We start from the raw sequence: 26,884 nt of genomic DNA on the forward strand, positions 1-26,884 counted from the left end.
AGATACTCTCCGGTGACTCTGGGACAACTCCGTTTTCTCCGGTGACACGAGGGCTTCCCGTCAGCAGAGTGGAGTAGGGACCACACAGAGGAAGGTGTGTGATGTGGATCTGGGCCTTTTTGCTTGTTTAGTGGAAATGACACTGGAAATAAATATATGTATTTTTTAAATCCTGGTCTTCGTTTTAAAATCAAATTGGTATCTGTCTTTCTCTGACTGACTTCACTCAGCATAATACCCTCCAGTTCCATCCACGTTGCTGCAACTGGGCAGATTTCATTCTTTCTCATTGCCAAGTAGTATTCCGTTGTATATATAAACCGAATGTTCTGTATCCATTCACCAGTTGATGGACATTTAGGCTGTTTCTATAATTTGGCTATTGTTGAAAGCACTTCTATAAACATTGGGGTACAAGTGCCCCTCTGCATCAGCACTCCTGGATCCCTTGGGTAAATTCCTAGCAGTGCTATTGCTGGGTCGTAGGGTAGTCCTATTTTTAATTTTTTGAGGAACCTCCACACCGTATTTGCACTCATATGTGGATCTTGAGAAACTTAACAGAAGACCATGGGGGAGGGGAAGGGGGGAAAAAGTTACAAACAGAGAGGGAGGGAGGCAAACCATAAGAGACTCTTAAGTACAGAGTACAAACTGAGGGTGGATGGGGGGCTGGGGGAGGGGAAACTGGGGGATGGGCACTGAGGAGGGCACTTGGGATGAGCACTGGGTGTTATGGAAACCAATTTGACAATTAATTCTATTAAAAAAAATAAAATTGGCATGGAGGACTCAAGAAATAAAATCTGGTAACCAGGTCAAAGACAAGAAATTATTCATCGCAGTTCACTGATTTGTTGATTAACTCAGTAGGTGTTTAGCACCAGACTTTGACCATACATTTCCCTTGTCCCATGGGTCTTTCTGGTTTGAATATTGCAAATTCCCTGCAGTGATGGCCACCAGAGGACGAGTGACTGACCATTGAACCCAATGACAGCCTTTCGTGGATCAGCGTGGGTCCCACGCACATCACCCCGGAACAGGATTACAGTAGAGAGTCAAATCCATCCACGCAGGGCAGGGCCCAAGAGCATGTATTTCTGACAAGCTCCCGGGTGAGCTGGGGCCCGGGTGTGAGGTGTACCCGTGGTGTACCAGGCGTATGAGCTCCACAACGGAAAGGACAGTTCAAGGTCATTGTTGGTCCAGGGAGCACCGGGAAGTGCCGAGGGAGCCTGTGTCCCCTGTGCCGCATGGACCGTGAGCCCACATATCCACCCAGCCAGAGGTCATCAGACACTTACAGGATTGACAGTGGGAAGTGGGTTTCGTTTTTGTTACTTGCTCCGAAGTGGTTTCAATTATTTACAGCTTGTGTGGGTCTTTGAATGAAGAGTATGTGGCCGTGATGTCTGCTAGTCTCCCGTATCTTTGTCACCCGTCAGGGCTGGAGGTGAGCTGGGCCGAAAACCAGAGGTGTCCAGCGACCCGCCAGGTGGCGGTGGGATTGATGCAGGTCCGGGGAGTGCCCTTGGGTTAACGCCTCCCCGAGCACACGCCTCTCGTTGTCGGTCAGCCGCCTCGGGCTTCCCTGCTCGCAGCTTTCGTGTGTCACTGCACCCCGCTGTGTTGCATCCCTTCCTTCCGCAAGTATCTGTGGAGGTCTTTTATGTGACGGGTCTTGTGCTCAGGTGCAGGGAAGCACCCATACGCAGCCCTTGTCCCTGTGAGCCTGCATTTACGTGGGGGGAGATGGAAAAGAAGGATTAGAAAACTATCAAAGTAAACGCTCCGATTCCAATAATGATACGAAGAAACTGAAAGCGAGGTGATTCGCTAGGGCATGAATGGGGTGATATTGTCAGTAGGGGGATCAGTGGATTCTCTCTGGGGAGGTGGTGTTTGAATTGGGGAGCTGCGAATGACAGGAAGAAGCCAGCCAAGGGAGGGTGGAGGAAGAACGCTAGGGGCAGAAGAACAGAACGTGCAAAGGCCCTGAGGTTCAGGGACCAGCGAGAAGGCCAGTGTGGAGGGACTGTGGATGTGGGTGATGGGAGTTGGTGAGAGAGGATATTGGAGGTGTCAGTCAGGCCAGAACATGAGGAACCCTCGCTGGCATGGATGAGGACTTTGCATGTTTTATATCCTCGGTGTTACAGAAAGCCAGTGGCGGGATAGACACCGAGAGGGAGTGGCGTGGCTGGTCTTAACGTGTTAAAAGGTCACTTTGATTACCGTGACATGTTACCTGATGGCTCCATCATAGCCCAGGAGTATCATTCCTGTTTTGTGGGGAAGACACTTAAGGTCTGATTTCGTAGCAACTTGGACGCGTGTGATACTGAGTTGCTGCTTAATCACCATACTGTGCTTTCAATCCCCGAACTTCTAACTGCAAGTTCGTACCCTTGAAGATTTCCCCACGGACCTGCCATCCTAACCACTGTTCTACTCTTCCTACGAGGGTGGCTTTTTTAAAATTTTAGATTCTACATCTACGTGGTGCCCTATGTATCAGCAAATCATCAGTGCCCTTCTCTTTCGGACTTATCTCACTTAGCATGATGCCTTCAGGGTCCATCCATGTTGTTGCAAAGGGTGGGGTTTCTCTCCTTCTCATGACTGAAAAATACTCCACTGTGTGTATGTATCTCTTACCTTCATGCGTGTATCTACTGATGGACGCTCAGATTGTTCCGTCTCTTGGTGTTGTGAATAACGCTGCAGGGAACTCGGGAGTTTTCAACATCCTGTTTTCATTTCATTTGGATATGTACCTAGAAGTGGTAACTGTATTGCAGTGTGTGAAAGTATCGTGTTGTACACCTTAAGCGCACACACCATATGTAAATTGTGTCTCAATTTTAAAAGAAACCCTTGAACTTCTGTGTGGGAAATGCATTCTAGAGGACACTAGTGTAGGCGGATGCTTTTGCAAGAATCCAGAGGTGATCGTATGAGTTGGACTAGAGGTGTAGCCCCAGGTGGAAAGGGGTAAGTGGATTCAGGATGTCTTCTAAGGATCAAGAGAACGAGGAAGAGAAAATTATTAACCATAGTTCCTAGGTTGGGGACTAGAAGTTTCATTAAGTGAGATGGGAGAGAATGTGAGGACAAAGGTTGGAGGTTGGACAGATCAAATCTGTGTAATGAGAATTGCTCCCCTGTACTGAGCCTCTTCTGATGATCTAGAGTCTCTGTAATGCTTTCCTGTAAATAGTATTAATGACGATTTGGCTGTTGTGTTTGTGTAATCTACTGTGGTGCATAAGCATGAAATTCAGAATTAGATCTTAGGACTGAGACAGTGTGCTCAGCCTATAGACCCGTGTAAAGTCTTGTGAGGCCCTGGGAAGCCAGAGTGGTTGAAAAGAGAATGGAACCTGAGAAAGTTCCAGAAGCATCTGGAAGCATCCATGACATTGTGTTGAATTCAACCTCAGTCAGAGATCTAGATAGACTTCCTCTGTGGAGCAGACAGTCCTTCCCTTGACTCGTACTTGTGGGAAAGCCTATGTCTCTAAGCGGAGGAGAGGTGGCTTCTTAACTGATACCAGAGCTGAGGTTTGATGGGATTTTAGTGGGGTGGCATATGTGGATTCCCCAAAGTCTGTATATGGATACACATGCACACACACACAGGGATTACATATATGTACGTATATGTATATGTGTATATGTATATAATATGCATGTGTTTCTCTGTATGTGTGTATGCACACACATATAGAGATATAGATCCAGATGTGCAAGTGCATACCCTCCCCACTGGGAGGACCTGGGAAAGAAAAAGGGGAAAGGGGAAGAAGATAAACCTAAAAAGAGTAATCATAAAGAGACACTCACAGAAGCCTGGACATACACTGATGTCTTAGCAGTAAACATTGGTATGACTGAGGGCCCCCAATTAAAGAAAAGGCTGTTTGCACAGTTGTGATATTTGTACTAAGAAATGGAGCAGTGACTCCAGTCCTTATAGAAAGTATGCTCGATAACAGAAAAGAAAATACTAATCAAAATGAAAAGATAAGTATCATTTTGCATCTCAACAAAAGAGCAAAGGGAGAAACAGGCAGACCAAGAAACAGACTCTTAACTACAGAGAACAAACCCATGGTTACCAGAGGGGAGGTGGGCGGCAGGGGTGGGGGGAGGTGGGTGAGACAGGTGGGGGGGGGGGATTAAGGAGCGCACTCGTCGTGACGAGCACCGGGTGTTGCATGGAATGTTGAATCACTAAATTCTACACCTAAGACTGATACTAGACTGTACGTTAACTCTACTGGAATTGAAACAAAAACTTAAGAGGAAAGTTAAAGCACACTTCTGGCTAAATATCTTGCTAGTTGTTTCCAGACAAAAATGTACGTTCTCCTAAAGAGTAAGTGGCATAGATATTCTCAAAGCCAGCAATCCTTTGAGGTGGAAGGGTACCATTCAGAAAGAAAAGTTGCGTTCATATTCAGAATTTACTTCCAGAATGCTCAGTTAGATCGATAGAGTCAAGAATTCCCTCTTTCCCTTGGGAAATTTTGCGAAACTTTGGCATTTGTAGTCGTATTCTAAAACAAGCGACCGTGTTAAAAGAACTACAATTCATGCTCCAGTCAAGCAGGTATGATTCCTATGGCTTTTAGTGAAATCTCTGTCTTTGAAAATTAAGCTAGTACTTTCAACACTGTGCTATTTTTGATTTCTCCGAGATTTGTGGGAGAGAACAATTCGAGGAGCTCGTCTTCTGATTATAAAATACGTATGTTCACTGGGATGTTATTTCTCTTAGCACTATTAGCATAAAAGAGTAGAAAATGTTTCTCAGATGGCGTATCCTCAACAGAACCATGGCGATTTACATAAGTAATCCTGATTATCTTCCTGATCGTGCTTGCTTGTGTGTGCTTGGGGAAGGGGGGTTAGACAGCAGAGCTGCGTGAGGACAGTAACGCTGGGGTACCATTTGGATGGAAAAACTGGAAGCTCCATCTTTGAAGCTACTGTTGACACGTCTGGGAACGTTCTGCTTGCCATTGAACTCTGAAACAAATGGGAACCATGCTCTGAAAATCCACGGACTTTGTACCAGGGACCTGGGTAGTCAAAGACCAGATCTATGTAGAGTCAGGTTAGGACCATTTCTGTGTCTTTCTAACCGTTGCTTAAGTGGTACCTCAGCTCTTCTCCATGTTTGCAACAATTTTTCCGTTTAAAAAAGTAAAAAAAAAATCATTTGTATGAAATGACTTGTGATTCATTCATAAACTGTAAATAACTGTGAAGTTTATTCTTTATCCTCCACGTGGAAATGGCGTATGAGATGTAAAATGGAGGGAAAGGAGTTGAAATCGAAAGTCTGGTCTGATCTACGGCATGATCTTGATACTATGGTTTGAATTGTGTCCCCCAAAAGAGCAGAGATGCTTAAAAGTGTAACAGTGAGCAGAGACCCGAGTGCAGAGAGGAAGCCAGGCAGGGGAGTCATGGGCAGAGCACCCAGGAATGAGCATTCTGGGCAGACCCCAGAAACAGCCCTGGAGGCCAGATGGAGGGAAGGAGTGAGTGGGTGGAGTAAAGGGGAGGTGGCCCCAGGAGGCCACATCTGGGGACTGCTGGCCATTGGCAGGACCTGTACTCTGAATGAGATGGGGGCAGCTGGAGAGTGTGGGTGGAGAGACGATAAAAGTCTGTCCTTGAAGTGGCTCTAGAAAGAGGTGAAAAGCCAGTCTGGGGAGTCTTGACCTCCAGCCCATGTAGTTTCCACTTTCTTCTGTGACCATGAGGGCCCTTGAAGAGAAGAGTTCTGAGCACAGGGGTTAGCCAGAGGAAACGTTCATCCAAGGAAGGAACTAACTGGGCCTGTGTCTTCAGCATCACGAATCTAGCAGCTGTATGTTGGCTGGATTAGGGAAAGGAGAATGTTGGAGAAAGGGAGATCCATGAGAATATTGCCACAGCAGTTGGATAAGGGGCGCCTAACTTGCCATGAATGATCAGCAGTAAGGAAATGCTAGTGCAAGGAAAATCTGGTGCATCCGTTACTATGGAATATTTTGTAATTGGTAAAAAGTAAATCATATATTCACATCTCCAGACTTGGAAAGATGCCCATGATGTATAATTCAGTGCTAAAAGCAAATTGCAGAGTAATGCATATAAAGGAATCTAATCTGTCCATAAGTAAAACTCGTGTGTGTGTGTGTGTGTGTGTGTGTGTGTGTGTGTGTGTGTGTGTTGTATGAGCTTGGTGTCAGTCAGGACCACCCAAGCTGTGCTTGGGGTCCCAGGGGCTTACTGCCACAAAGGATTATGGCAGGTTCAAATGAATACAGGTCCGTGTGGGTCAGCTGAGGGAATCTGCCCCTCACTTGACACGAAGCTTGGGAGGAGGTCCAACATCATGTTTCCATGATTGCCAGGGAGGGGAGGGGGCTTGGTAAGTTGTGCAGTAATTTCTACCCAAAAGATAACATATGTCTTCTTCCCACACTTTATTTGTCAAAGCAAGTCATATGGCTTCCTCTGACTTAAAAGAAAATGCTCACTGCATTGGTACTATGTTCCCAGAAGGAAGGGAGTTAGAAATATTTGGTGATGAGTCCTAATGATTACCAGAAGCATGGAGAATGGGGTGGGACAGGCAAAAACGAGGAAGGATATGCACTCTGGCTCCCTTGTCAGGGGATGGGGAGGAGGAAGAGAAAAGTATGGAAGCGTATTTAACAGATGGGAAGTAAGGGTGGAGAAGCCTCATGGAAGTAAGGGTGGAGAAGCGCAGACAAACAGATGCGAGACTCTGGGGTCCTAAAGTAAGAAGACATTGTTTTCGAGTGTGGACGTGAAGAATTGTCAACGGCGAGGCTTAAAAGTTTGCACCTGGGTTGTTGGGGACAAAGATGTCGTGGGTAGGATTGCGTTACCCTGCAAGAGGAATAGGTTTAAGAACATAACAAAGAAGCTCTTAACTTGGTTTGAAACTTACAGCGCTTGAGGTTCAAGTAGCCCAGAGAGAAAGATGTGGATGTCTCACAAAAGGCAAATGGCGGCCTAAGGTCAGGGAAACACTTCAGTCGGGTGTTTTTGGGAGGAGTTCTACCTCTTCCGATGTCACGCTGATCCAGGTGTCTGTGCAGGGTCTCAGTAATCACACCAGTGGCTCCCCTTTCTTCAGCCTCTGGACAGAGATACAGTCAGGGAGGGTCTCAGTCATGGAAGTGTCCCCATGGGAACATGGAAACCCAAGTGCTTGCATTCGCCTTTTTGGAGCTTTTAACCCACACGTTCTTTCGATGTGCCAAATCCATTTTGGTTTTACATATGGCCCTAGTTGAAGTTGCTTTGGAAAGAAGGCTAAAAAGAAAAATAGAGCCCTCTGGAAGCAATAGGAAGTGAAGGCTGTTCCCTATGTGGGGCTTGCAGCCACACTTGACTTTCTTCTTCCTCGTCCAGCCTGCGGAAGGCTCCCTGGGCACCTCATGCTGTTCCTGAAATGCTGCCACTAAAATTCAAAGTTGATTTAATACAACTTGCTTAATTGACCTTTAAAAAAATTCATTGTGTCATCTAAAAATGAACACTTAACAGGAGTAATTGTATTTGGAAAACAGAATGTCTATTCTCCATTTGGTTAATGCAGATAAGCTTTCCATGTGCTTCCTTTTCAAAGCTCAAAATGTCTGCTGAACTGTAAAATAATTGAAATAATGTTAGAGTTTTAAAGCTGTCCAAAATTAAGCTGTTCAAAAGTTACGGTAATTTCAAAGAACTGCAGGTTTTTGCATTAGAGGAAAACTGTAGTTGTTTAAGAGAGGCTCTTTTTTGTCATTGTCAATTCTAACACTTGAAATAACCATTTTTTAATGTTTATTTTTGAGAGAGAGAGAAAGAGAGAGAGAGAGAGAGAGAAAGCAAGTGTGAGCAGGGGAGGGGGCAGAGAGAGGGAGAGAGAGAAGCCCAAGCAGGTTCTGCACTGCAGCACAGAGCCCGATGCAGGGGCTCAAACCCAAGAACTGTGAGATCATGACTTGAGCTAAAGTCCAACACTCAACTGACTGAGCCACCCAGGTGCCCCTGAAAATAATCATTTAATACCTCTTGTAGGAAATAGGATTTTTCATTAATGCCGTGTGTAGAAATAACAGTGTCTGGATTAAAAATAGTTCCTGTAAATTTGGTGGGTAGTAGAGATTCTGAAGTAAATTTAATATTCTCAATAAGCCATGACCATGCACAATTATCTATCTATTTACTTTTGAGAGAGAGAGAGTGAGCATGGGGGAGGGACACACACACACACACACACACACACACACACACACACAGAGAGAGAGAGAGAGACAGAGAGAGAGAGAGACAGAGAGAGACAGAGAGAGAGAGAGAGAGAGAGAGAGAGAGAGAGAGAGAGAGAGAATCTCAAGCAGGCTCTGCATGTCAGTACAGAGCCTGACATGGGGCTCAAACTCCTGAACTGTGAGATCATGACCTGAGCCAAAGTCAAGAGTTAGACGCTTAACCGACTGAGTCACCCAGGCTCCCCTCTAACTGACAATTTTGTTAAATGTTCATTGTTGTGTGTTACCATTTATCATAAACCACCTGTCTGTAAACACAAATTGAAAGTTAAGCGTATAGAAATGAGGGAAATATGAACAAATCTTGAAACATTAGCAATTTCATAATGATCATTAAAAATCGGTCCTACTTACTGGAAGAGTTCAGCATCTGAGCCAAGATGTCGGGCACTTCCTGTGATTGTCTTTGCAGGAGGGGAAAGAGCTGCTGTCTTTCCACGTCAGACTTGCAAGAATGTCTTGTATGCATGTGTGTCTTCTGTTAGACCTTCAGCTTCATGGGATTTCTATCAGGGGAAAGATAGGGGATTTCTGTCAGGGGAAAGATTTCTATCAGAGGAAAGATTTCTATCAGGGGAAAAATCCCATGAATCCCAGCTTCATGGGATTTCTATCAGGGGAAGGTTTGTCTTGGTCAAACTCTTTACCGAGAACACATAGAAGAATTAAACCCGTGGATTGCTATTTGGGCTTTGACACTGACTGGTTGGGAGATATTGGCCAAGTTCCCCGTTTCTCTGGGTCAGTGATACCCCTTTTGGAAAGCAGGATGCAACTATTGAAGAGTGGAGAAGGCACTTGTACACTGAGTGCTCCTTAAATGCGTGTGCTGGTTCTTAGCAGTTTTGAAATCTGATTTGGGGCTCTAAGAAATCACTCTGTATATTCTCTTCTTGGGAAGTGGAGGCAGGGGACTGCCCCAGTCTGCTTGGGTCGATTGGCACCTAGCTCAGAAAGGTCCCTCTGAAGAAACGCCTGGTTTCTTTCCATCAATACTAGGTGTTCTGGTACATAAACTGTCTAACATATTTTTTTCCCATTCCATATATGGAATAGAAAGTGTAGAATGCTGTATAATAATACCTGAATGAAAAGCATCTTCACAGTCTTTTTAAGGAGGTAAAATAAAAAAGTATTTACCAGCAAAATAGTATGGCCATGGTGATCCTTTTGCCCATATGTTTTGGCCTGAAGTCCATTATGACTAGACTGAATTAGGAGGAGTGGGCATAGAACAGATGGGCCATACCCAACCAAAGCTCCCTAAGGGGGATTCCTGGATTCGTTTTCACACTCCTGGTAGGATTCTTCTTGGCTGTTATTCTGAGACACTTGAACTTGCAGGATCTTAGAGAAGATGACCCAGGGACTTCACCCCAGTGTCTCGCTGGAGTGGGGCTGGGTACCCCTTCTCTCCGGATACATCAGCTGTAAAGTGACGGCTGATACACGTGACTTTCAAGTGCCTGAGAGCCAGGATTCTGCATCTGTCCTCCACCTCCAGAACCTCAGAGAAACTTCATACGTGCTTGTCCAATGAGCAGGTGTTTGGGAGAAAAGGAAGGGGCGTGTTTGAGAGGTCCAAATTTCTTTTTAGGTTGCGCCCCTGATCTTCCATATGCCCTTTCGTCTGTGATGCTTGTACCCATGGAGCTTATACCGCAGACCCCTGGACAGTGAAATGGTGACCATTACTTTTTGATCATGACCTGTGGTGCGGCTCCCCTTGTTCATGCAGGAAGGGGGCCCAGTGTCCTTGCAGCCCTTGCTGTCTTCAGACCCACCGTGAGCAGCGCCTGGTGCCCAGGTCCTTCTCGCGAACACACATCCTGACTCCCCGCAGAAGAGCTGGCATGGTGTCTCCCTGTCTTTCCAGCTGTGCTGGGGTTTGGGGTTCCTTATGCGACACGGGTCACTCTGCACGCGGGACGAGCTCTTTCCTTACTTAGCTTCCCTTTTGTTCTTGAGTGAAGAGCTGTGGGGCGGAGCTCTCCCGATGCCTCTCTTCTGCTTCCCTGACCTTGGCTCTTTCCCCCCTTGATTTATCACCTTTTCACCCCCCTCAGTGTTCTTCTGTCTCTGCTGCTTTTTTGACGAAAACAGCCTTTTCGGTTACCTACTAAGCCATTCCCTTTTCCATTCTGAATCTTTCTGTAAGCTCTCCTGTGGCTTTTCTTTCTCACTGAGGTGACGTTCACATAACGTCAATTAGCCATTTTAAAAGGAAGAGTTTGGTGGCATTTAGTACATTCACGGTGTTGTGTGACCATCGCCTCCATCCCGTCCCAGAAAGTCTGTCATCACCCCAAAGGGGACCTCTGCGCCTACCAGGTGGTGACTTCCCCTACCCTCTTTTCCAGCCCCTGGTAGCCACCAGTTTTCTGCCTGTCTCTGTTCATTTATCTATTCTAGACAGTCCGTACAAATGGAACCTTACAGTATGTGGGCTTTTGCCTTAGCTGCGTTCTCTTAGCATAATGCTCTTGGGGTTCATCTGTGTTAAGACATGTTATCTCAGTACGTCATTGCTTTTTCTGGCCGACTAGTATCCCATTGCGTGGATGTGCCACAGGCCGTGTGTCCGTTCATCCACTGGGGGACATTTGTGTGGTTTCCACCTTTTGCCTGTTGTGAATCGTGCTGTTGCAAACACGTGTGTGCATGTATTTGTTTGCCTGTTTTCAGTCCTTTAAGATACATACTTAAGAACGGGATCACTGGGTCCTAAGGTGGTTCTGGGCTTAACTTTTGGAGAACCTGCCAAGTGGTTTTGATAACAGCTGAACCACCTCCGAGCTGTTTCAATTTGTTACACGTCCACACCACTCGATCCTCTTGCATCAGCAACCCCAGATGAAACCCGACCACCCTCCAGGGATCTCCTGACACAGTTGGAGACATAGCTCAGGAATCCAGATGTGTGTTTGGAAGCACAGATACTAAACCCGAGGAGTTTGGGACCAGCTTGCATCCAGATCCAGAGAGTGCTCAGAGTTACCTAATGTCTGCAGTAGTCTGGGGATGAAAGTTGGAAATCTTCAAATCTTGAAAAAGAAAGATTTTTTTCTTCCCCCTCACAAGAGTTAGTCCTTTGTTGTAATCCATTGGGTTTGCTTGAATGTGCTGTCTTATTTTCTCATAATACTACTCTCTAAATGGGTGCGGTTCGGGGCGCCTGGGTGGCTCAGTCGGTCGAGCATCTGACTTCGGCTCAGGTCCCGATCTCGCGGTTCGTGGGTCCGAGCCCCGCGTCGGGCTCTGTGCTGACAGCTCAGAGCCTGGAAGCTGCTTCGGAGTCTGTGTCTCCCTCTCTCTGTGCCCCTCCCCAACTTGTGCTTAGTCTCTGTCTCTTTCAAAAATAAGTAAATATTAAAGAAGAAAAACACAAAACTACACGGGTGCAGTTCGCGGCGTTTTGTGCAGCCTTTCGTGGGCAAGGGAGAGAAGCACTGGGGACGGGCGCTCTTGCTGACTCTCCCTGTTCTTCTCCCGTAGGTGTCCTTCTTCCTCTTCATTATCTTCGTGGTATACACCATGCTCCCCTTCAACATGCGAGACGCCATCATCGCCAGCGTGCTCACGGCCTCCTCCCACACCGTCGTGCTGAGCATCTGCCTGTCCGCAACGCCCGGGGCCAAGGAGCACCTGGTCTGGCAGGTGGGTGACCAGTGCCCCCAACCCCCACCTCTGGGTGCCAGGGGTGCCGTGCACCTGTTCGGGGTGCGACTGGGGTACCCGGCAGGTGCCCGAGGTGGCTCTGTGTTGCTAGTGGGAGCCAGCCACACCCCACCTCCAGCAGCGGTATCAGCACGTAGCAGTCAGCAACAGCGAGCGTCGCGGACGGCCGCTCCATTTTGCTGGTTGCTGGATGGTCGGATGACTGTGGATGCTTCAAAGCTGTTCCTGCTATGCATTGGAATTCAGCACCCTGTTTTTAGAGTGAAGATAACTTACACAGTTAAATTCATAGTTCTCCCCCACCTTCATATCCGATAAAGCCCTCTCTTTACAGAGGGGGAAAGATCTCCATTTCCTGATCTTCTGGCAGGTCCATGGGCATTAAAAAAAATAATAATAATAAATCTTTCAAATGCTGCGACAGCAAATTTAGCTTTGCTAGTAAATGGCATTTCGAAGAAGCCGTTGTGTTTAATTAGTTAAAAGCATTTGAAAAGTGACTTGATTTCCTGCTATGCACATCCATAAACATGAGGGTCAGTGGTTTGGAGTTGTCCCTAAGTATCTTGTTTTTACTTGAAACAGGTATGTTCAATTACGCTCTGGTAGAATCAAATTTAAGAAATGCAGCCATGGTGTAAAAACTCAGAGGGTGAGAGAACTGGTTAGGAACAGCACTGCCATTGAAAGTGGGGGGTTTAGACCTGGATCACATGAGCCCCGGGGGTCTGAGAAACCCATTTGTCGTTCACTCGGTGGAATGTTTTATTTGGAAACTTGACATAGAGCTGGAGGCTTATCCTTGGGTGTCTGGAAATCCCGCTTAGCTGGAAAGCTTTCTGGGGATCCCTTTTCTCAACATTCGTCTCCTAGAGCTCCTGTGAAGCCCGGCGTTCAGTCGGAGCGGTCTGAAAGACAGCCTTTGCTGGCACCGGGTGAGCGTCAGAACCCTGGCCCCGATTCTGCACGGTGGGCTCCAGGTTCCCGCTGACTGGTTCAGACGTGGAGCAAAGCCACGTGCCCGCACGCATTCCCTGCCACTGGCCCGAGTAGCCGGCACCACCCGAGGCCCAGATGGCGACCCGTCAGTAACGGATCAAAGGAAGGAACGAAGGTGGTGTTTTATTAAAAGAAGAAACAATGCAGCTGCGCCTGGGAAGAGGCGGGGGAAATGTTCCTTTTGGTATGGGCTCTGCCCTAGCTTTTACTTCCTTGCGCCGCATGTCAGAGCCTCCCTTGAAGATATTTATGGGATGTGTCTCCTCTCTCCCATAAATTCCATTTTTCCAGTCTCCCTGGAGTGGGGCTTGGGGGGGGGTGGGTCTGTTTCTGCAGTAGGAACCGGTATGTGATCAGCTGAGCCAGCTGACATTATGACAGTCACTGCGGGAAAGCCCTCATCACACAGACATGGGGGCACTCAAGCCTGTTTTCAGGGCTTACAACACTTTCCTGGTTTTAGGTTACCCTAGAACACATCCGCTGAACATTTTGTACCTATCTCTTTGGCCCCTTCATGAATAAATACAGTGTCTGCTGGGGCAGATGTAATAGAAAAAATATCTTGGAAAGGAGGATTAAGATACATGCCTGTAAGGATCAAATGGGTTAAAAAAAAAAGCGGGGGGGGGGGGAATAAATGGTTTGTCAAGAATCTGATGTATTCTAGGTCACTACATACTGTAGTGAGTTTGCTTTTCTTTCAGAGCATTTTTATTTTCTTCTGCAAGTTCAAAAAATTGGGAAAGAATGTAATCTTAAACATTCACTTACTCAATTTTCCAAACACACAAAGAAAAATAATTTTTATCAGTGGACAGCCAGAGATAGGATAATTCTGGAAGAGCAAAAAAGAATAAAAGTTTTTCATTCCAAATGATTCCATGTAAGAATAACATTGAAAGGAAGCAGAAGAACAGAACGTCAGTTTTCCTTTTCTTCAGAAGTAATTTCACAATGATTCCGAGGGCAGGGAAAGGCAGGATACACTGACAGATTGAAAATGGAAGGTCCGTTGGTAAATGTCAAAGTCATGAGGAAAAGACATTTAAGCACCTTTGGCCACTGCTGGACGTGTGACCTACAAATAGCACTGCTTTGTGATGGGAGAAAAACACTTCATTGATAACTGTTTATGAAAAGTGTACATAAATTAGGATGATACACATTAGGTGGTTATACTGCCATGGTATAATTGTTTAATGCAAAATTACTGAAAGGCTGTCAGTTTCATATGAAGAAAGAGGTTTGCTGATGAGTGGTGATCAGTGTCCCCCTACCTTATAAACCGCTGAAGACAGAGTGCGTTTTGTTTAGCGTGGATCCGTGTTAATGTTTGTTTGGGGATACCTGGGCGGCTCAGTTGGTTGAGCATCCAACTCTTGATTTTGGCCCAGGTCATGATGTCATGGTTCATGGGAATGAGCCCTGTGTTGGGCTTGGTGCTCCGCATGGAGCCTGCTTGAGATTCTCCCCGCCCCCACCCCACCCTTCCTGTGCCCCTCTCCCCCACTCATGCTTTCTCTCTCTCTAAAAAAAATAAAGAAAGAAAAGAAAAGAATGTTTCACTTTATTTTTGGAACATTGGCAATCCACTGATAGCATGTAATGCTTCTCTGTTAACCAAGATGTCGACTTCATAGAAAACCCTATTCCCTTCTACGTTGATTAACAGAGTTCATTGTTCTCGGCACATTTATTTTCCCAGCATTTGCCTTGAAGTAGAATTCAGTCTCAGGCTACAATATGTTACCCAACTGAGGGAATTTAGTTAATCACTGAAAGTGATGAATGAGCATTTCTAGTACATTTAAATATAAAGTATAATCCCTAACTTTTTTTTTTAACTTTTATTTTGAAACAGTCACAGACCTACCAATAAATTCGAAATCTAATACAGAGAATTTTTTTTCCTAATCCACCAAAAGATAAGTTACCAGTCTGAGGTCTCATTGCTCCTAAATGCTTTATTTATTATTATTATTTTTAATGTTTATTTATTTTGAGAGAGAGAGAGAACGAGCCGGGGGCAGGGGGGCAGAGGGAGAGGGAGATACAGAATCCAAAGCAGGTTCCAGGCTCTGAGCTGTCAACACAGAGCCCGACACGGGGCTTGAAATCACGAACCATAAGATCATGGCCTGAGCTCAAGTCGGAGCCGCTAAATGCTTTAGACAGTATCTCGTACGATGCCATTGCACTTAACCATGATGCAACTATCAAAATTGGGAAATTCACATGGCTCTGCTGTTGTGATTCAGATTCATCCGGCTTTCCCAACAACGTCCTTTACGGAAAAGGGCCCAGATCAGAGTTCTGCAACGTTGCCGTGTGTTCTCTAATCCCCTTGGTGTCTTTCAATCTGCAGCAACCCCTTAGTCCTCCCGTGGCTTCCGTGATCTTGACACTTTTGAGGATGGCATGCCAGCTATTTTATCAAATGGTCTTCAGGTTGACTTTGTCTGATATTTCATCATGAAGGGATTCAGGTGATGCATCTTTGGCAGGAAACACAGAGGTGATGGTGCCTTCTCATTACGGTCTCTCAGGGTCTCATCATTTATGTTGGTCTTTCGTCTGATGGCCGTCTGCCAGGCTTTACCGCTTTGACATTACTCTTCTCTTCTTTGTAATTAAGGCATATGTTGTGGGGAGGTACTTTGAAACCGGGCAGATATCCTGGTTTATTCACTTATTGATGTCTAGACCGTCTTGTGTTTCCCTGTTCTATACAGAGGGTTATAAGCCCACTTACATGAGTCCACAAGTCTGGGCTCAGACTTGTCCAGTGGGCGCCCCTTCAGGCTGGCTTCTGCACCTTTGGTGATGGTCCCCATCACTCTTTGAGCACTTCATTGCTTTCTGACACAACAAGATGTTTCAGGCTCATCTCATGCTTTCCCTGCCCTGGCCCTAAAATCTGCCATCTCTCCAAGGAGCCCTGTTCTTCCTGGTGAAGAGTGGCACTTAGCAAGATCTAGGCTTGTAGGTCTTCTCATTCCCACTGGGTTGTCACTACTCCAAGACAAGGGGCACACGCATTTACATCTACATCAACTTTTATATATACCTACATATTAGACACCATGACTTCACACTGGTCTTTCCAGCCTGCCACGAGTTTCATGCCAGTGTTCTCCCTTTCTCTTGTGATTCCATGGCCAATAGTGAAAAAAGTTCGGTTGCAATGATTCTTAACGTATTTACTTACTGAATCAATGCCGGTGTGTAACCAGTCTCCTATCTCAGTCGCCACCCCTACCCCCACACAGGTGTCTTCTCACTTGGCCCAAATTCCCCTCCCCTAACACCTGTCCCCCTCCCCTGGCTCAGGCTATGACACCACGTCCATCTGAGGGTGTCCCCTCCCCCAACCGGGGCTGTGGCCTCTGTGTCTTCCCCATTGTAGAGGCTCCTGGAACCCACCCCAGCTTTATCACCTTGGGCGAATTCAGCTTCCCTGGTCCCCTCTAGATGCAGATGTTCCTTGCTCTGCCTGATGGCTGGGGACTGAGTTATTCAGGAGAGAAGGAAACGGACAAGAAGGGCAGGAGGAGAGAGGATGGGGCAAGGGAATGGAAGAAAAAGAACACTTTTTGAACAGAGTTTATTTGTGGAAGAGGAAGAAGTTTTTTTCCAGCTGCTCTCTGATCCATTTTGTACTGTGCTAGTGGCTCAGCTTTTCCTGTAATTACTTCGTCTTTGTTTTCCTAACTGGGTGTCCAAGAGCAGTTTTTCTGATATCTGGGATGACCCTCAAATATCAGGAAACTTAAAAAGCAGTTTTACATTGTTGATGTAAGAAGAATGCATTATTTCATTTTTTTTCTTTTAATGTTTATTTATTTGAGAGAGAGAGAGAGAGCAGGTGAGGGGCAGAGAGAGAGGGAGACACAGAATCCGAAGCAGGCTCCAGGCTCTGAGCCGTCAGCACAGAGCCTGACGCGGGGCTCAAACTATGAACTGTGAGATCATGACCTGTGCCAAAGTCAGATGCTTAACCTACTGAACCACTCAGGTGCCCCAAGGATGAATTATTTTATTTATCTATCAGAAATTTAGTGTGAGCCCCAAAAGTCCTTAGCATTGCATGGTTAACTAGAAAACAAGAAGGTTCCTTGTATCAGTAAGGTAGCACACATTTGAGTAAAAATTCTCTGAGAGCAGCAAGGTAGGTGTCTTCTTTGCTTACGGCTGTATCCAGGCAAAGGGAGACTGAGGTTAGGAAAACAGCATGACACATCACCGCTTGTGCTGTGGTGCTGCGTCCTGCTTCCGCCCATGGGTGAGGGTGGCCGGCCTGGAGATGAGATAGGGCAGCGGGGCAGGAAGCTTGCCTCCCTGACAGGGGCAGGGAGTCCATCACTCAAGTGTTGGTCCAGCCTACAGCCTGTGCATCTGATTAGATACACTTGTGTTCTCTTCTCAGTTGGCCACACTTCTGTAGGTCAACATCACTGCCGGCAGTCTACCGACCCCCCCGCCCCCCGCCAGGAATTGCCAAATAGTCCTGTTTCTATGCCACGATTACATTTTATATTTGAAACTTACTTACTTTTCTTAAATGTTCCTTTCCTTGGCATTCACACCACATTCTGGATTTTCATTTTGTGTATCATTTATTTTCCCAGGAGACAAGGATTAATTTGAATACAGATTTACTTACACAAGCCAGTTGTTTGGGAACCCATATTTATTAGAGAAGATAAGCTAAGGAGTGGTTATTGGTTTTCTATTCTAACAGGATTACTCCTGTTTCTGATAAATGGTAGAGGATTCCTGTATGCGGTGGATACTTTGCCGTATTTAAGATACACTTTGAAAGATTTTAGTTTGGACCTAAAGTAGAAGATACAGTCTGTCACGTATGGCAAGAACATAATCGGTAGTCATGAAGATTTGTTACATAACTGATTCTTCTGCAGTATAATTCAGGAACTGTATATTGGAGTCTGGAATTAAATTGCATTTAGGATCTAATCTGAGAAGCTCAAAAGGAAAACAGCAGGTTACCAGCTGCCGGGACTCTGGCTCTGGAGGAGACTAATTGTTGGGAATTTGGACGTCTCTTCCTACTGTCTTGTCTTCGGAGAAGCGCAGGATGTTAGTACTTTCCACAAGAGGGAAGAAAGGACACTGAACCACTGTTCCTTTTGTGTAGCATTTGGCTATCGATGGAGGGGGATCTGTATCCTGTTTTAGCAAACTATCAGTTATGGGGTCTAACGACATTATAATTTGGAAGGAATGGGGGTAAGCCTGGAAAAGAGGTAAAAATAGGAAAGTGTCTGATGTGACTGAATCCTAAGGCAGATCTAAGGCACTGCACATGTCTGCTCTCCTCGTTCCTGTTCCTTCCTTGTCCCTCCAGCCCGGCAGGAATCCCCGCCCCACCTTTAAATGGCGGAGCTCAACACCATCACCCACCAGGGAGACTTTGGTGGAGCAAGTGACCAACAGCAACACTATTCACGCTTTGCTGCAGGGCATCCTATCTACCACTTGGAGAATGTTCTGGCACTTTCCTACAGTGAAACGGCAAGAATGCTCGACACAGAACTTTCCTGTTGGTAGTTAATCATTTTACTGTCATGGTGGAATGAGACCTCGGTTTATTTTTCAGCATTTGTGAGGCTGTTTAGAAGAGGGGACAGAAGGGACAGAGGTGAAAGGAAGCCCTGTTAGACCATGAGTTTTTGTCTTGGAGATTTGATCAAAGGCGCATGAAACAAAGAGGGTTTCCTGAGAAACGAACAATGCTGATCAGTCACCCTTCATCAGTCTCTATATCCTCTTCTGGATTCTGTCATCAAAACTGTGTGCCCTCTGTTCATTCAAACCACCGGATTCATATCAAATACGATACATCATAGATCGATTACAGGTTGGCTGAGTGGCACACTCACTGGTTGGCATCTGGACACGTGATTGTCCTCACGTGTTCACCTACCCACACAGCCACGTTCCACAGTACACCGGGATCTGAGGCTCTGTCCTTTCCAAGTGTTTATTTTTGAGGATAGTTTGTGAAAGATACTGATTCTAATCATATATTAATCCATCCGTAATTGCTCTTTATTCTTTTATATTTATTTTTGAGACAGAGAGAGACATAGAACATGAGTGAGAGAGGGAGACACAGAATCGGAAGCAGGCTCCAGGCTCCGAGCCGTCAGCACAGAGCCCGACGCGGGGCTCGAACTCACGGACTGTGAGATCGTGACCTGAGCTGAAGTTTTACGTTTAACCGACTGAGCCACCCAGGCGCCCCTAAATTTTTCTGTTTTAATGTTTGAGTGAGAGAGACACAGAGTGTGAGAGGCGGAGGGGCAGAGAGAGAGGGAGACACAGAATCGGAAGCAGGCTCCAGGCTCCGAGCCGTCAGCCCAGAGCCCGACGCGGGGCTCGAGCTCACGGACCGCGAGATGGTGACCTGAGCTGAAGTTTTACGTTTAACCGACTGAGCCACCCAGGCGCCCCTAAATTTTTCTGTTTTAATGTTTGAGTGAGAGAGACACAGAGTGTGAGAGGCGGAGGGGCAGAGAGAGAGGGAGACACAGAATCGGAAGCAGGCTCCAGGCTCCGAGCCGTCAGCCCAGAGCCCAACGCGGGGCTCGAACTCACGGACTGTGAGATCGTGACCTGAGCTGAAGTTTTACGTTTAACCGACTGAGCCACCCAGGCGCCCCTAAATTTTTCTGTTTTAATGTTTGAGTGAGAGAGACACAGAGTGTGAGAGGCGGAGGGGCAGAGAGAGAGGGAGAACCAGAATCGGAAGCAGGCTCCAGGCTCTGAGCTGTCAGCACTGAGCCCAAAGCGGGGCTTGAACTCACAAACTGCGAGATCGTGGCCTGAGCCGAAGTCGGACGCCCAAATGACAGAGCCACCCAGAGCCTCCTGTAATTGCTCCTTAAAATTCCTAGAAGACAATGAGAAAATCAGCCCCCCGATGGGGACACAGGACTTCTAACTTGTACTCGCAGGATGAATAATGAATTTGCTGAATTGTATGAACTTGAGAGAAAAATGTATCTACAGCTTAACTTGAGCAAGAATTTTGGTCTGGTTCTAAGTGACCTCTTTGAAGAGTAGACAGAAGAAACTCAGTGATTTGGTGCAGTGGAGAGAGGATGTATGTGTAATTACTGGGAGACACTGCAAGGAAAGATGGACCTGGAAATGTGGCTACTTACCCAGTAGTGTGGGAAGGTAATGATAGTTTCTTCCTAGCCACAGACATGGTTAAATGAGATGATAAATGAAAATGACTTACCTGGGCCAGGTGCATGGTTAGCGCCAAGAAACATCAGGTAATAATAATAATGGCTGCTTGGTAATATACTTAAAACATTTCGTTTTGTTTGTGGAGTGCGTTGGGGACTGGGCAGGCCCCGAACAGAGGGAGGGGATGTACTTTCTGTCTTTACAACAATAATCCCAGCATGCCTTTTGTGAGAATGATGTGCATCAGTTTTTGCCTTTCCTAGGAGATGTGAGATCCTGCTGGCCAGACGCTGGGTTAATCATTTTTGATACCCTTCTCAAGCAGCTCATGAGTGTTTTGACATGGCGGAGTGTGGGATGGTGGACAGAGCAAGGACTTTGGCCTCAGATGGGCTCTGGGTTTGGATTCCGTTTCTCCCACTTTCTAGCTGTGTGTGGTAGACATGGGGGTGGACCACCCCTCAGAGAAAGATTTGCTGCCCAGCTCTTGGGGAGTTGTTGGCTCTTAGATTCTTTAAGGCTGCCTCAGCTTCACAGAGCTGCCAGCTCAAGGTTCTGTCTCTTCAAGGATGGCCCACATCCATGGCTGATTGAGGTGGGCCTATAGAGTCTCTCTAGCCTGGTCTGATTCAGGGCAATTCCGGTGGGCCATTGCAGCTCTGGAGTTTCTGTAGGTTTGTCTGAAGTTCTCAGACCTTCATCACAGCTCAGCTTCTCCCTGTGCTTCATCTGGCTTCCTTTCTTCCCCGCGGGCATTGATCCGAAGGGAACTCCCTAGTACCCACTGAACTGTGTCTCAGAATGTGCTTCCTGGAGAACCAGACTGCAACGCTACATGAGCTTGGACTAATTCTTTAGTTTACTCAGTTTTCTCAGCTGTAAAATGGCAGCAGGAACATCTACTTCCCTAGACAGTTGCTGGCCTTGGTGCTGATTCAGTGAACTAGTATATATGAAAAACCAGTTATCCGGCAGGGCTGGTCCCCTAACCTTCAATGAATAGTGGAAAACAACAGCAGCATTTATTCATTTTGCTGAGTTTAAATGACTTTTACAGAAGCTAAGAGAAAGGGGAAATAAAAATATTTGGGGGAGTATGGCAATAATCACAGTCCCAAATGACCTATGGAGTTTTGAGTAGGACAGGGGTTGGGTTGCACCTCCTCAGGGCACAGGTCTGGTCTGCTTGACCATCCTGCGGTGTGCCCACCAGACTTAAGGCAGTGAGCTTCATCCTCACGAGGTCCTAGAAGCCCACACTGCACTAGTAACTGGAGTTTGGAAGGTTTGTTAATACCCGAGGATCTGAGCCCCTGTAGGTTAATGGAATGCCTGGTTTTGGAACCCCCTGAGATACAGCTCATCCCTTGTCAACAATGAGAGGGAGAAGTGCAAAAGGAGTCATTTATAGTATTAACTTATAGCAGGACATCTTGAGCTTCTGTGCCATCCTTCTCTGTAATGTCTTGTTCCCTGGAGGAGCCCACTCTTATTCTCTAACCAACCTCGGGGGCTACAGTTTGCCCCACTCAGTAGCAGCTACATGGTACAAGGTGGATCTGGCCATCCCGTGTATCAGTTTTGTGGTCATAGACACACACACACCTGTACAGGGCTGTCGCTATGTATCACTCCTCCCACTCCCCACTGAGATACTGTATTGGTTTCCCAGGGCTGCTGTAACAAATTACCACCAACGTGGGTGCTGAAAACAACAGCACTTTCTAAACTGTGAAATTTATTCTCTCACAGAAATCAAAACCAAGGTGTTGGCAGAGCTGGATCCCTCTGGAGGCTCCGAGGGAGAGTGCGTTCGTGCCTTTCTCCAGCTTCTGCTTGTTGCTGGCACTCCTTGGCATTCTTTGGTGTGGGTGGGGCTTCAAAACTCTATGTGTCTGTCTTTACATGGCCTCCTTCTCTTTGTGTCTTTGCACCTCCTCCCCTTCTGTCCCTTACCGACAGTGACACTGGTCATTGTCTTTAGAGCCCTACTGTGAATTCAGGATGATCTCATGCAGCATCCTTAACTTGATTATATCTGCAAAGACCCTTATTTCAAACAGGGTCATGTTCTGTGGTTCCCAACAGTGGGGGGGGGGGGCTTTTGGGGCTTCTCTCGAACTCACTAGAGATACCAGCTCTCACAGTTGGACTGTGGTCTCCTCTCCCATCATGGATTGCTACAGACCCTCCAAGTAGTCTCTGAGCCGGTGTCTGTGGGGTTCCCTTTCTCTTGTCTGCTCAGGTACAAGTAAGCTCTGTGGTGCACAATATAGGAAGATACCTCATTAAAAGATTTTTATGGTGAGGAACCTGGGTGGCTCAGTCAGTTAAGCATCTGACTCAGGTCATGATCTCATGGTTTGTGAGTTAGAGCCGCACGTTGGGCTATTTGCCGACAGCTCAGAGCCTGGAGCCTGCTTTGGATTCTATGTCTCCCTCTCTCTCTACCCCTCCCCTGCTTGCGCTCTGTCTCTCACACTCTCAAAGTAATAAATATTAAAATTAAAAAAAAAAGATATTTATGGTAACACATAGGGAAATAAAGCAGGACTAGGAGAATTTAAAGTGAGGAAACATCAGAGAATTCCACCCTTGTTTAAACAAAACAGAGGGCAATCACCAAGGATTCCTGAGGAATGGTTGCAGGTAGACAAGTCAACATCTGCCCTTGGCTCAATGGCCCATTTTTAAAAATAGGTGCTGTGGTCACATTTTTTAAGAGGTTGACAGAAGGGTTTCAAAAGGTTTTCAGTAAATACGCTTCTTCTGATGACTTGTGAATTCTTTCATTGTTTATAGTCACTTTTCACTTGATCTGAGGTTTTTCAGACATATAATCACATCCTTTTCAAGTGAATTTCCATTTTCTGAGTTTTAATTTTCTTCCCAATTGTTTTGCCTAATTGTACTTCCATAAAAAAATCACATTAAGGTGGTGGTAGTAGACATAGTTACCTGTTGTATTTTGTTTTGTTTTGTTTTTATTTAGTAGGATTGATGTTTTTCCTTTAAGCAATATGTTGGCTTTCGGGTTAAGTAGGTTTTATAACTTGAGGGAGGTGACCGTTTGTTCCTATTTAGAGAAGTTTTATTTTCTCTTTTTCTTCTTTGTTTTTCTTTAAAGAATGGATCTTGAATGTATTAAGAGACAGTTTCTGTCACCCGTGGGCAGGATATTATGATTTTTTCCCTTGTGTAATATCGGACATTCTTGAATTTTTGGAATTAACTCAGTAGGTCATATTGTCTTTTTTTTTTTTTTTTTTTAATCTAATTTGATGCTTTATTCCTTTGGCCAATAACTTATGAAAGATTTTGCATCTGTTTTGACCATAATTAAGAGCAAACAGGCAGCCCTACCCTCGGGCCACAGACGGTTCTGAGGGCTCCCCTCCATTGTGAGCACCCTTCCATCTCGAATGTTCCTATAGATTAGACCACATTAGGCCAGATACCATGCCCTTACTTTGCTATGCACATTCTTCTGTTTGATTTACTTTCTCTTGTGGGATTGGTTTCTGTCAGAGATATTTTCTCATAAATGCAGTCTCTTCCATCCAAGGTTTCAGCGATTTTCCGTGTTGGATAATCTCTTTTCATGGTTTCAATTACCTCTGTAATTGTGTTTGTTTCTACTCCTCCCCGGTTACTTTCTTATTCTTGGGACTTGTCCTTTCTCCGTTAATTCCTGATTCATCTAGCTAATGTTTTGTTTATTTTCATTTCTCCAAAGAATGAGTTGTGGATAAATTTATTCGATTAATTTGGGGGTGTTTTTTAGTTCGGTTTTTTTCTTTATTCATTTCTTCCAGTAGTTTTTATTGGCTTTGTTTTGTTTTTGCTTTTCTTTTTCTTTTCTATTCCTAACTTCTTGTGTTGCCCTCTTGTTTCTTTATGGAAGTGCTCACCTGCTATAAATGTCCCTCTAAAACCTGCTTCAGCTCCATGCCTTCTGTGTGCTCATCATCGTTATTTTCTAGATAATCTTGCTGATTGACTTAATTTTTTGACACAGAGAAACTTCATTGTCCCCCCCACACCGGGGGATAGAGGGTTTTTCCTTTCTGTTTCTAGTAGTAATTCTAGTTTGGGGGTTTTATTTTGTTGTTTGCTTGTTTGTTTCTGTTTTGGTTTTGGTTTCTTGGGTTTTGTTTGTTTTTGCATTGAGATTAGAGAATTGTTCAGGTTATTTCCGCTTTTTGAAATGTATTGAAGTCACTGTTTGGTAATCTAATGATACTCTGAAGGCTTCTTTTCTTTTCCTTTATAGCAGAAATAATCTTTCTTCCTAGATGCCCACTGGACTCCCTTATTTTTGAAGTCTAGCGACTCCACTGTAATTTGAAGTTTTATTGATACTTTCGACTTAGTTTTCCATTTTCCAGATTTCTTTTTTTTTTTTTGAAAAAAAATTTAATGTTTATTTATTTTTGAGAGAGAGAGAGAGAGAGAGAGAGAGAGAGAGAGAGAGCAGGGGAGGGGCAGAGAGAGAGGGAGATTTTCCATTTTCCAGATTTCTTTTTTTTTTTTTGAAAAAAATTTTAATGTTTATTTATTTTTGGGAGAGAAAGAGAGAGAGAGAGAGAGAGAGAAAGCAGGGGAGGGGCAGAGAGAGAGGGAGACAGAGAATCTGAAGCAGGCTCCAGGCTCCAAGCGGTCAGCACAGAGCCCGAAGCAGGGCTCGAACCCACAAACCATGAGATCATGACCTGAGCCGAAGTCGGATGTTCAACCGACTGAGACACCCAGGCGCCCCCAGAACTCTTTTAATGTGAACACTGTTATCATGAATGCTGATCGTTTTTGGGGGCACGTGGTGGGCTCAATCAGTAGAGCATGTGACTCTCCCACCTCAGGGTCGTCAGTTCGAGCCCCACGTTGGGTGCAGAGATTACTTAAAAATAAAATCTTAAAAAAAGCAAAAAAAAGAATGCTGATCGTTGTCATGGCCAACACTAGAAGGCACTGAGCACGGGTAAAGGTGGATCACCGCACGGAGCCTGTGGAGGGAGATGCCCGCTGATAGAACCCCCACACCTCGAAGCTGGGGTGCCTCCCATAATGTGCCCGGCGGGTCCTGCCTTCTGGAGGCCGGCCTCCTGAACACACCGCGTGCGGGAGGCTCCTGCCGACATTCCCACAGTTGCGAACCCAGGACTTGGCCTTTCCACGTCTGGGCGGGCCCCTCTCTACTTCCCGTCCGGCACCAGCAGCTTCCTCTGTGAGGGGCCCGTCGTGGCATCTTTCCTTGGCCTCCTGCCGCTGAGCCCCACTTGCCTGTGGTCGCCCTCACGCCCACATGGAGTCTGGGGGTTCCGTTGATCTTCTAATTTTGTTGAAAATAGAAACTGTACATGCATTTCCCTTGCTTTTTGGTGTCCTGGATAATTTCTAGGAAAGGAAGAAATGTTACCTTTGTGGGTCAAAGTGGAACTGTTTAGTGTTCCACCTTTTCTTTGGTTTCTTAAAGTTTCACCTTCTATGCCATGTCTGAGCCTTAGATTCTAGATCAAGGTGGTAACCAAAGATAGGAAGGAGAAGAAGCAAAGGAAAGATAAAGAGACTAATGAGAGTTTTATTATCACATAGAATGTTTTTCTAAGATTCCTGGCCATGAGTTGTATTAGTCAGCTCAGGCTGCTCTAACAAAATGCCAAAGACAGTGTGGTTTCAGCAACACATACTTATTTTCTCACAGTTCTGGATGCTGGAAGTCTGAGGTCAGGGGGCCAGTATGTTTGGATTCTGGGAAGAACTCTGTTCCTGGCTTGTGTAGAGCTACCTTTTTGCTGTGTTCTCCCACGAGCAGGAGAGGGAGAGAGAGGGAGAGAATGAGGGGGGAAGAGAGAGAGAGAGAGACAAAGAGAGAAAGAGAGAGGAAGGGAGAGAGATTGAGGAAGACAGGGAGGGAGGGAGAGAGAGGGGGAGGGAGTGGGAATGAGAGAGGGAAGGAGAGAAAGCGGGGGAGAGAGGGAGAGAGAGATCCAGGAAAGCCTCCTTGTGTGCTACAGGAGCAAAATAGAAGTTAAATGAAGTTAAATTCTTTTGTAAAATATTTTTTGCTGAATCCCCCAGAAGAACAACAACAACAAAAAATGCGTTTTGCCTTTTCAAAGACAGCACATGATGCGTAATGGAAAGAGCTTTAATTTTGGAGTCAGAAGGACTTGAGCTCAAATCCCAGTTGTGCATGAATTGGTTGTAGGAATTTTAGCAAGTGATTTAGCTCCTCTGACCATCTGTTTACTTATCTGTAAAAGAGGGCCAGTGACACAGTGGACTGAGGATTAGGGGTCGGGTGTACGTAATTCCTGAGTGCCTGGCCCACATCAGGTGTCCAGTAAATGGCAGCCATTCATTAGCTGGTGGCTTTCTGGGTCTTTGCTCTCTGTCGCTTATTTTTTGTTAGTTTTCAGTAACGCACACATAATCAACTTTTATTTATTTTATTTTTTTTAATGATTATTCATTTTTGAGAGAGACAGAGACAGAATGTGAGTGGCTTAGGGGCAGAGAGAGAGGGAGACAGAGAATAGGAAGAAGGCTCCAGGCTCTGAGCTGTCGGCACAGAGCCCAACGCGGGGCTCAAACTCACGAGCTTTGAGATCATGACCTGAGCTGAAGTCGGACGC

The 26,884-nt window shown here is 45.8% G+C and overlaps 1 protein-coding gene across 5 annotated transcripts in view; it reads left to right on the plus strand.

Moving 5' to 3' along the window:
- ADCY2 (adenylate cyclase 2) overlaps nt 1–26,884 on the plus strand; it is a 418,010-nt gene that overhangs the window by 106,681 nt on the left and 284,445 nt on the right. For all 5 annotated transcript variants that reach the window (XM_058715319.1, XM_058715313.1, XM_058715293.1 and 2 more), the window contains exon 3: nt 11,844–12,005. In XM_058715319.1, coding sequence (XP_058571302.1) covers nt 11,844–12,005 — 162 coding nt within the window. The remainder of the gene's footprint in view (nt 1–11,843; nt 12,006–26,884) is intronic.

The sequence above is a fragment of the Neofelis nebulosa genome, chromosome 1, assembly GCF_028018385.1.
Source record: "Neofelis nebulosa isolate mNeoNeb1 chromosome 1, mNeoNeb1.pri, whole genome shotgun sequence".
Classification (NCBI taxonomy): domain Eukaryota; kingdom Metazoa; phylum Chordata; class Mammalia; order Carnivora; family Felidae; genus Neofelis; species Neofelis nebulosa.